The 11996-nt window shown below is 40.0% G+C and overlaps 1 protein-coding gene across 8 annotated transcripts in view; it reads right to left on the reverse strand.

The window, feature by feature from the left end:
- The window catches only part of GIGYF2 (GRB10 interacting GYF protein 2), a 134912-nt gene that overhangs the window by 91283 nt on the left and 31633 nt on the right, over positions 1–11996 (reverse strand). For 7 of the 8 annotated variants that reach the window (XM_029933580.1, XM_029933585.1, XM_029933584.1 and 4 more), the window contains 2 exons: positions 7435–7564; positions 6465–6560 (listed from right to left, as the gene is read on the reverse strand). In XM_029933580.1, coding sequence (XP_029789440.1) covers positions 6465–6560; positions 7435–7564 — 226 coding nt within the window. Of the gene's footprint in view, positions 1–6464; positions 6561–7434; positions 7565–11996 lie in introns of those variants that run through there. The other variant, XM_029933586.1, reaches the window with a different exon arrangement.

Here is an 11996-nt window from a genome sequence, read left to right on the forward strand (position 1 = left end):
ACCTGAGCCGAAGTCAGATGCTTAAATGACTGTGCCACCAAGGTGCCCGGGGGAAGACACACTTAATATTTACTTGCAAAAATACACAACGAACTGCTAACACTTGCTGCTCTTAGGAAAGGGACGCTGGTGGCTGAGGGAAGGGATGGGAAAGCGATTTCCTATTATAAACTGTCTGTAGGCTTTTATTTTGAAACCATGTAACTTATTACTTATTCCTTATTTAAACAATAAATATGTAAATAAATCTGAAAAATAAAAATACTGAACACAGCAAACACTAATAGTAAAATACTACAGCTATGGCATCAGTGAAACAAGAGAGCCTCACCCAAAGCTTCTTAAAAGCAACTTAGCATATGAAACAACCTGATGTTCTTTCTGGACTTCTACTCCGCTGACCTGTATGCCTATCCTTATACCACAGTTGTGATCCCTGTAGATTTGCAGTAAAGTTCTGAAGTCAGGAAGTATGAGTCTTCCAATTTTGTTTCTTTCTCCAAAACCATTTGCTATCCCTTGCAATTCTGTATGAATTTTAGGACCAGTTTCTCAATTACTACCTCAAAAGCCACTGGGACTTTGATGGAGACTGCAGCAGTAGATCAGCTGATGATATTAAATCTTCCAACACGGAATGAACACTGATGGGTTCCCACTTATTTAGATCTTTACAGATCTTCTTCGATTTCTTTCAACTTTTTTTTGTAGTTTTTATGTAAAAGTCTTACACCCCTTGGTTAAATCTATTACTATGTATTTTATTGTTTTTGATGCTATTATAAATGAAACTGTTTTCATAATTTCCTTTGCAGGTTGATTGTGTTGATCCTGGCCCCTATAACTGTGCTAAATTCATTTATTAGTATTAATAATTTTTTGAATGTAGATTCTTTAAGATTTTCTACATGTTGGATCACGTCACCTGAAAATAGACATAGTTTTACTTCTCTTCCATTTTTTTTAAATGTGTGTTTATTTTTGAGAAAGAGAGAGAGAGAGAGCAAGCAGGACAGGGGCAGAGAGAGGGAGACAGAGAACTTAAAGCAAGCTCTGCACTGACAACAGCGAGCCTGAGGTGGGATTCAAACTCACAAACTGCGAGATCATGATACAAGCTGAAGATGGATGTTCAACTGACTAAGCCAACCAGGTGCCCCCTGCCTCTTCCTTTTTAGAGGTCTATTTATGTCCTGTTCCAGCCTAACTGCCCTGGCACGATGCTGGATAAAAGTAGTAAAAGCAGGTAACCTTGTCTTGTTCCCAAGTTTACAGGAAAAGCTTTGTCTTCCACCACTGGGAATGAGGTTAACTGTGGGTTTTTCATAAATGCCTTCAATCATATTGATGGAGGTCCCTTCTATCCCCAGTTCGCTGACAGTTTTATCAAGAAAAGTGACTTGGTCAATTGCTTTTTCTGTGCCAACTGAGATGATAAGTTGGTTTTTCCTTGGTTCTATTAATGTGGCATATTACACTGATTTTCCTTAGGTTGCATCACATTTGCATTCTGAGGGTAAGTCCCACTCGGTCATGGTGTATAATCCTTTTAATATGCTTTTGGATCGAGTCTGTATTCGTATATTTTGAGAACTAAAAATAAAAGGAAACACACTGCAATAAACATACTAAATGTTAACAAGTTATGTCTCTACATGGTGAGTTTATGGGTGACAGTCTCTCCTTTATACCTTTCTGTATTTTCTATAATGAAAACGACTACCTTTTATTAAAAAAAAAAAACTAAGATTTTATTGATGGTAAAGAATATATAAAGAAATTGTAAAATCACCACGAAAGACAAACAATCCAGTAAAACAATGGGCAAATAACACAGGCAAATCAAAAACCATAATAGCCATAAGCATATGAAAAGATGATCAAGCTGCTAGTGACGAGTGAGATACAAATTAAAAACAAGTATGACAGCCAACGTTGTGCCCCAAATGTAAAAACCAAGAGCTGGAGGGCTGCACAAAAATGAGCCCTCTCATTTGCTGCCGATAAGAGTGTAAAAGGACTTAAAATACTACAGAAACAAATGTAGGAATACCCACACTACATGACCCACACCTGTGTATTTAAAAAATATAAAGAACCATGTACCAAAAACCATAAAATACTAGGAATAAATCTAACTAAAGAGGTGAAAAATCTATACACTATAAACTGTAGAAAGCTTATGAAAGAAACTGAAGACAACACCAAAAAATGGAAAAATACTTCATGCTCCTGGATAGGAAGAATATTAAGATGTCAATACTACCCAAAGCAATCTACATATTCAATGCAATACCTATCAAAATAACACCAGCATTCTTCAGAGAACTAGAACAAACAATTCTAAAATTTGTATGGAACTAAAAACAGCCCTGATTAGCCAAAGCAATCTTGAAAAAGAAAACCAAAACTGGAGGCATCACAATCCCAGATGTCAAGATGTATTACACAGCTGTAATCATTAAGACAATACGGTACTGGCACAGAAACAGACACTCAGATCAATGGAACAGAATAGAGAATCCAGAAATGGACCCACAAACATGTGGCCAACTAATCTTTGACAAAGCAGGGAAAATATCCAATGGAGGGGCGACTGGGTGGCACAGTCAGTTAATCGTCTGACTTCAGCTCAGGTCATGATCTCACGGTTCGTGGGTTCGAGCCCCGCATTGAACTCTGTGCTGACAGCTCAGAGCCTGGAGCCTGCTTCAGATTCTGTGTCTTCCTCTCTCTCTGCCCCTCCCCCACTCATGCTCTGTTTCTGTCTCAATAATAAATGATTACATTAAAAAAAAGAAAATAATATCTAATGGAATAGAGTCTCTTCAGCAAATGGTGCTGGGAAAACTAGACAGAGACATGCAGAAAAATGAACCTAGACCCCTTCCTTACACAATATACAAAACAAAAATGAACTCAAAATGGATGAAAGACCGAAATGTTAAGATAGGAAGCAATCAAAATCCTAGAGGAGAAAGCAGACAAAACCTCTGCCACAGCAACTTCTTACTCAATACGTCACCAGACGCATGAGAAACAGAAGCAAAAATGAACTATTGGGACCTCATCAAAACAAAAAGTTTCTGCACAGTGAAGGAAACAATCAGCAAAACTAAGAGGCAACCAATGGAATGGGAGAAGATATCTGCAAATGACATCAGATAAAGGGTTAGTATCCAAAATCTATAAAGAACTTATCAAACTCAACACCCAAAAACAAATAATCCAGTGAAGAAATGGGCAAAAGACATGAACAGACATGTCACCAAAGAAGACATCCAGATGGCCAGCAACACATGAAAAAATGCTCAACATAGCTCATCATCAGAGACATACAAATCAAAAAACCACAAGGAGATACCACCTCACACCTGTCAGAAGGGCTAACATTAACAACTCAGGCAACAACAGATGTTGGTGACAGTGTGGAGAAAGAGGATCTCATTTGCACTGCTGGTGGGAATGCAAACTGGTGCAGCCGCTCTGGAGAACAGGATGGAGGGTCCTCAAAAAACTTAAATATAGAACTACTCTATGACCCAGCAACTGCAATACTAGGTATTTCTCCAAGAGATACAGGTGTGCTGTTTCAAAGGGGCACGTGCACCCCAATATTTATAGCAGCGCTATCAACAACAAAGTACAGAAAGAGCCCGGATGTCCATGATGCATGAATGGATACAGAAGATGTGGTGTAAATATATATACAATGGAGTATTACTCGGCAATCCAAAAAAATGAAATCTTGCATTTCCAAGTGTGTGGACAGAACTAGAAGGTATTATACTAAGTGAAATTAGAGAAAAGTAAACATCATATGACTTCACTCATATGAGGAATTTAAGATACAGAACAGATGGTCATAAGGGAAGGGAAGCAAAAATGATATAAAAACAGGGTGACTCTTAAATATGGAGAACAAACAGAGGGCTGCTGGAGGGGCTGTGGATGGAGGGATGGGCTAAAGGGGTGAGGCGCGTTAAGGAATCTACTTCAGAAATCACTGTTCCACTATATGCTAACTAACTTGGATGTAAATGTATTAAAAAAGAAAAAATTAAAATTTTTAAAACTACAAAAAAACAAAAAATAAAATTAAAAAAATAACCAAATCCAGCAATTCAGATTTTATAGCACATGTTCTAAGAATGATTACTGCAGCATAAATTGCAACAGCAAAATCTGAAAACAATCTAAATATCAAACCAGAGGAGACTGGAAAAACTCTGGATTTTCTCACATACAGAATACTAGGCAAGAGAGATGAATAAACTAAAGCTATGTGTATCAACATAGGTAAATCTAAAAATCATTACTGAAAAAAGCTGGAGAATAAAAACTACAGTATGTGATCTTCAACACAAAACTCATAAGCCTACAGGGATGCCCAGCTGACTCAGTCAGCAGAGCACACAAATCGTGATCTCAGGGTTCTGAGTTTACGCCCCGTGGTGAATGCAGAGATGACCTAAAAATAAACTCCTCAGGGGCACCTGGACGCTCGGTCGGTAAAATGCGGGACTCTCAATCTCAGGGCTGTAGCCTCACAGTGGGTACAGAGATTGCTTTAAAATATAGTTTAAAAATAATACCAAAATCTTTTTAAAAAATTGTATAGCCCTGTAAAATGAAACTTCCATGGCACGTGAATACACAAGCACGTAATGAAAACAGTCAAACATGAATGAGAAAAATAATCCAAATCAAAGTCACACCCCAGGAAGTCTCAAATGTATGAGAAATCTTTTTTAAAACAAAAACACACACAAATATGTAATGATTTTAAGACTGATATATCTGAATTATAAACAAATCAGCATCTGTAATAACATTTTCTATATTTGCTTGAAATACTTTATAATAAGAATATTTTTTAAGAAACTAAAACAAAATATAGCCATATGTCAAATTTACTTGAAAAGGAAATTCCCCAGTTTTGAAAATGAACTTTTCAGCCATCACTGGAGACAGAACCCCTTCCTGTGTACTTTTTATAGGAATAAACACCTTTTAGTCAAAGAAAATATCTGATGATTCTAGATGCTATTATGTTTCAGGAATGAAGACAGAACCAGCCTGATTCAGGAGAAATTACAAACGCAATAAAAACTGCTCATGACCCTATGGTGATGAAAATCACCAAAAATTCGTATCACACCTGTTTCAGAATTTAACACAGTTATGACAGAGGTCTTCTAATAAGCTTTTATTAAATGTTTGTTTTTGAGAAAGAAAGAGAGAGAGAGAGAGAGAGAGAGAGAGAGAGAGAGAGAGAAAATGTGAGTGCACAAACAGCAAAGGAGCAGAGACATGGGGGGGACAGAGGACCCAAAGTGGCCTCTGCACTGACAGCAGGGAGCCCAAGGCAAGGCTCGAACTCACGAACTGTGAGATCATGACCTGAGCTGAAGTCAGACACTCAACTAACTGAGCTGCCCAAGCACACCAGCCTCTTTCTTAGTAGTGATTTCTTTGTGCAAGATATGAAAAGAGTATAAACGAAATACCCAGGGTTCTCATTAAAAATAATGATGAAATATTCTAGAATTAAACTGTGGTGATGGTTACACAACTCTGTGAATAACTAAAACCCACCAAATTGTATATAAAAGAGTGAACACAGGCATACGTGGGTGGCTCAGTCGGCTAAGCATCCAACTCTTGGGTTCAGCTCAGCCGGATCGCACAATTCAGGAGTTTCGTGCTTGGGTTACACCCTCCCTCCCTCCCTGCCCCTCCCCGCCATCTCTCTCCCTCCTTCTCTCTCTCTCTTTCTCAAAATAAACTGAAGAAAAGAATATCATGACATATGAACCAAGTCTCAAGAAAGCGGTTTTTATAAAAAAGCAGTGACGATTAATTCACGGCGGCACTCCAGTGTTCCAACAAAGCTCTTCGTTTTCCATTTTACTGCAACTACCGTAAGTCCCATAAAATCAGAAACTCTTATTTATCTTTGGAAAGAGCACACTATAAATAAAGACAACACAAAATCTACTTTCCAGCCCAAGAATCTAACTTTTTCACAATATCACAAACAAAAATCAGTGACAGAACTACACATTTTCAAGCACGTTTTGGGCTGAAAATCTACATTTTCCTTTAATGGCAAAATGCATTGGTGAGAATTCAGGTTGCCAATTACTTCAGAAAAACATAGTTTTTCTGAAAAGAAGGCCCTACCTCCCCGAAAAATTACCTCTGGCTCTATTCAAGTAAATTATAAGGGATGATTCCTATCATCCCTAAGGATATAGAAACACTTCTTTACCTCTAGAGAATACTCAAGCTTCAGAACTAAAGCCGAATCTCGTCTAAGATCTACATCAAGAAAACAGAAAGCAGGAGGCAGGCCTGTGGGGACGGAGGGGCCGGAGGGCCTGAGTGGTATAACCTGCTATTTTCGTAACTCAGTGGAAAGCAGCAGGGGTTTGGCCTAAGGCTCAAAGCTCGACACAAACCTGTTCTTCTTCTGTAAAGGGCACAAGGGCCAGCGGAGACAGGGGCTCCTCCTGTAGGACAGGCAGAAATTCTTTATCCAGAAGGTCTGAAGGTATCTGTGGGACCAAACACATGACCGCGAAATTAATGCTATCCCTCCAACTAACAAAATTTATTTAAAAAAAAAAAAGTGCTCTTCTGTTTATCTCTTGGTGGTTATTATAAATATGGACTAAAGCTTATTCAACCACAACTACCAAGAGCAGTAATCACATGCCCGTCACCTTCCTCTCCCTCCCATGAGACCCCCACTTTAGATCTGTTCACAGCAGGAACTCTGGGACTCCAGAGTGCACAGGGGAAGGGTAAATCTCCTCCCCTTTAACTCAAGGCACAAAGTAATAGAGTTTCATATGCAATTTTATCTGTCCTCAGCTATCATCATTAAAACTTGAGATCCCCAATCCATTAATAAAAAGTAAAAACAAAGTAGATTTTTAAAATATTCTCTCTCACCAGTCAGAAAGTGTAGTTTACACTGTTTGGGTTTTGACCATTTATAAGAAACACAACTGTGGTAACATATTTTTACTAAAAAGTGTCTATTTAACACAAGAAGGGAAAGGAGGCGAGCGGTGACCCCTCCTCCCTCCTCACCGCTAACTGAAGAGTAAGAGGTACAGAAACGAGAAGAAATTCCTTTCTCTACCACCAAACCGGGATAGAAGTGGACTTGAAAAAGACATTAAGAGGAAATCAGACAAAGTATTAATGCTGAATATTCCGTCTCCATGAAGCTTTCTACTCCTGTAATGAAACCTTAGGTCCCCTGTAAAGAATACAAACCCCTCACACTTAGAAGATTCTGTCAACCGGTACAGGTTTCAAAGCAAGAAGAGAGAAAAACCGTGAGTCCTTCATCTATCAATGTATCACTGTACGTGCCATGAAATCTCATTCCTAATTCTGAACTCTTTCCTTTTTCCTTACCTTGTTATCTTTAAGGAAAAGTGCTAACATTTCTTCTCTACCGTAACGATAGTCTGCTAACTTATACTTCGGCAAAGCTGGAGAAAGGGGAGGAGATGTGATACTCCCTCCACTGGACAGAGCTCGGAGCCTAGGAGAGACATAAAATATAAAAATGAAATGTCAAATATTCTGGCACTAAGGACTTTTGTTTTTATGTACTACAAAAATGTTCATTTTGGGTCTTTAAAAAAACAGAAAGAAATCCCATTAGCTTTCATATAGCCACTGTCACAACACACTGAGAACAGTTCATCGAGAAACAGACAACCACGTAGCAATTCCTTAACTTAGAAAGGAATCACAGCATATCCCTGAGAAGTCTGGGGGGGATAAGTGACCCTCTTGCAAAACTAATATTTTAAGGCTTCACACCCACCACGGAGCCCAACGTGGAGCTGAACCTCACAACCCTGAAGTCAAGACCTGAGCTGAGATCAAGAGTCCGACACTCTACGTGCCAACTGAGCAACCCAGGCTCTCCTCGAAATTATAAAGGTAACCTGATTAAAACAAAAGTATAGGGGCACCTGGCTGGCTCAGTCAGAAGAACATGAGACTCTTGGGGAGCCTGGGTGGCTCAGTCAGTTAAGCGTCCAGCTTCGGTACCGGTCATGATCTCACAGTTCATGGGTTCGAGCCCCACATCAGGCTGTGCACTGACAGCTAGCTCAGAGCCTGGAGCCTGCTTCAGATTTTGTGTCTCCTTCTCTCTCTGACCCTCCCCTGCTCGCACTGTCTCTCAAAAATAAATAAAAAACATTAAAAAAATTTAGAAGAACATGCGACTCTTGCTCTTGGAGTTGTGAGTTCGAGTGCTACGTTGGGTGTGGACATTACTTAAAATCTTTTAAAACAAGAAGTGAAATATCACCTTATACCTGTTACATTAGTAAGAATTAACAAATATAACAATATCAATTAATAAATCTGGTACATCAGTTGTTAGTAAGCATGTAAAACAATGGCAATTCTCAAGTAGTAACTCTGGGATTATACTGGAACCACCACTTCAAAGAATGCTGTGCTAACCTTCAATAAAATATTTATCAAAGTGTGCTATACAAAAGAAAATGCAAAACACAGAAGCTTAGGAGCGCCTCAGTGGCCTAGTCGGTGAGCATCCGACTGCGCATCTCAGCTCAGGTCATGATCTCACAGTATGTGGGGCTGAGCCTCAGCCTGGGCTCTGCACTGAAAGTGTGGGCCCTGCTTGGGATTCTTGCTCTCGCTCAAAATATATACACTTAAAAAAAATCAACAGTTTGCAAAAAAGGGATACATGTAAACCTGCAATTAAGTTTATACCGTTTAAGAAGACATACAAAATACAGCAAAAGTATAGAAACGAACATGAACAAATACAAAATTGAAGATTAGGTTCTACACTCAAGGTTCTATGTGCAAAGGGAAAGGGCACCAAGAGTTTATTATGCCTGCAATGCTTTGTTTTCTCAGCGTGGTACTGGGTACATGGATGTTTGTTACAATTTATATTTTATATGCCTGGAGTTCATGACTCAGCTTTAATAAAAGCAATCAATGATCAATTTAGAGAAACTGAAAATGTAGTAAAAAATGAAAACACAAGAAAAACAAAACTTTAAGCACTATTTACTGCTAGGCAGAAAAAATATATAACCCTAAGAGGAATGGAACTGGGAAAAGAGAAACATTTTTTTAATTTTATAAAACGCTTTTATTTAAAAACGTTGGGGGAACCTCAGCAAAACATGCCAGGAACAAGATCTACTACAGCGCTGGGTCAAACAGCAAGTGGCAAAACTATCAGAAGCAGCTCATTATCTGCGGGGGGGGGGCTCCCTGAAGTTCGATAAAGAAATATCAAGGGTAAGAGGGACCAGGGTACTTCAGTTTAGCCTAAACGAAAATTCAATGGAAGCATTAAAATATATGCTCAAATTGCTAAGCTCCATTCACATTACCAAAAAAGGGAATAATCTAAACAGGAAAAAAAAAACCCACAAAGGAAATCAGAGCATTACATGTGTATTATTAAAATATTACACAAAATTTACATACGCGCAGTAAATATAAAAATGTGTTTACATGGACAATACCCAAAAAAAGGGGGGGGGAGGGAATGTCTTAGTAAACTCGGCAGTAGAGCCTTTTTTCAATAATTCTATCTTCTCTTTCCATTTTTTTTTTTAACATTTATGGACAATTCTGAACGTTTATAAATGTACCAAGAATTACACAACAAACCCCCATGGACCACACTCACTCAGCCGTCAGCTCGGTATCCCACGGCCAACCCTGCTCCTTCTACCACCCCATCTAACCCTCCTTTAATCCTGTTTTGAAAGAAATCATACACTTTCAAAGATTATTTGATGGGAATTATTTTCAGGATTTTTTAAGGACATTTTTGAGGGGAAGTTATTTCATCTGAAAATAGTTCATAGTGTTCTAACAGATATAAAAGATAAGGGTTTTTTTTTTCCCAGTCTGGGTTTTGCTGACTTTCCCCCCGTGACACAGTTCTCTGCATTTCCCGCACCCGGTCACTGGAGGCATGTGGCCGCGTGTGGCGCCGCCAGGAGGCCGGCTCCGGCTGTGTGGGTCTCGCAACCCCTGAGGGCCAGTGCCTCCGGAGGTCCCTGACGCTCACTAAGGTCACAAAGTGATTTACTCTGTCCTTCTTTACTTACTAGCAGGAGTATTTCCACAAGGAGAAACCTCTCTCTTATACCATTTGGTGTTGTTACTCAGTAGGACACGACAACTCATGTTGCTCTTCCGGGAAACTTAGGAAAACGTCTTGATTCTCAATTAGTTTTCAAAATAAGAACCTAGTTCACTAGCATTCTCCAACAGTGACAAATTATTTCTTCTTAAGGTATTTCAACTCAATGCCCAAATCGTCTCATCTCTTTTTCGGTTTTTACGTAGGTGCCGCATCAAAGGACCCTGAGATCAACAGTCCCATACCCCCGACTGAGCGGGCCAGTCAGGGCCTCAGACCCCCTCATCTCCGACCAGCGCGGGAGGCTCTCCGGGCTGGCCCGAGTAATGCGGACACAGCCCGAGCATGTCCAAACGCTCCAGGCTCAGCTTATTGCTCCTTGCCTCAGCCCTGGAATCGACGATTCCTCCAGGGAGCCTGAGTCTCTTTAGTGCCTATTAAGAGCATAATTTAGGGGCTAAGAGTGCTCACCGCTACGAGGTTGGTCTTTTGTTTTCTTTCCAATTATTCTTGGACTTTGAGGTCATTTAGTCCAACTCCTGCAAGACAGGATGGACAACCAGGAAAGAAGACAACATGCCCACTAAGAAGTGACCCAATCTCTGCTGAAGGACCTCCCAGGAAACTGCTTTCCATCAAATTCATGTAAAGCTGCGTTCTTTCCTGAAAAGGTGGAATACGCACACAGAGCTGAGGCTGGGAATTCTACACGTGCACCACCTCACATCATTTCATTGCAGCTCCCCAACAACCCAGTAACAGACACGGGTGACATGACGTGTCCACAAAGCCAGAGCAAAAATGCAAACCTCGGTTTTCATGACTATAAAGATCAAAATCGCTCCAGCATTACATCTCAAAATTTTATTTAAAATAGCCAAGGTTTATTCTGCCACACATTAATTTTATAATATATATTTTTTTAATTAGACATTATTTTAAAGTATCTTTCTTACCCTGAGCTGATATGCTCACCAATAGTTTCTACCACTAGAGGGCATATCTAGGCGCTCTTTCAAGTGAAAATCATTCCAGAAGGGGCAAGTTACAATGCCTCAAAAGAGACTTTCCTTCTCATGGCCCAACATTTGTTCGTCGGCTCCTCACAAGGCTGCACATCCACTCACCACCCTGGTTCCCCTCCAATGGACCCCCCAACACCTGTGCCCAGACTCCTCTGGTGTCTAGGACTTGAATACTTCTTATAGACACCAGAATAAAAGAGTAACATAGTCACAATCTCAAGAGATTCCTCCAGCTACTCTGAAGAGAACAGACCAAGGCAAACTGAAAGTAATTCAAACAAAGATGGTGGCCTGAACAAGGATAAATGTGCTCTACTCAATAATCTACAAATCCTATTCCAAGTCCCTCTTCACCTACAAATATTTGGAAAAGCTAAAACATATCTGGGTAATATCCCTCCCTAAAACTCTACCAGTGATCTTTATCCTCTTGGATCTTGCTCTATACCAGCCTCTCTTGTTATGGAGCAAGAGAGGTAATCCCTACTTGCCTTACCCTTAATCTCCAAATATACCTAAAAGTGATTTGTTTAGGGGCCCCTGGGTGGCTCAGTCAGTTGAGTGTCCGACTTCAGCTCAGGTCACGATCTCATGGTTCATGAGTTCAAGCCCCATGTCTGGCTCACTCCTGTCAGTGTGGAGGCTGCTTCAGATCCTTGGTCCTCCTCTCTGTGCCCCTCCCCAACTCATTCGGTTCAAAAATAAACATTAAAAAAAAAAAACTTGGGGTGCCTGAGTGGCTCAGTCACTTAAGTGTCCAACTTTGGCTCATGAGTTCAAGCCCTGTG

Source organism: Suricata suricatta, chromosome 3 (genome assembly GCF_006229205.1).
Source record: "Suricata suricatta isolate VVHF042 chromosome 3, meerkat_22Aug2017_6uvM2_HiC, whole genome shotgun sequence".
Classification (NCBI taxonomy): domain Eukaryota; kingdom Metazoa; phylum Chordata; class Mammalia; order Carnivora; family Herpestidae; genus Suricata; species Suricata suricatta.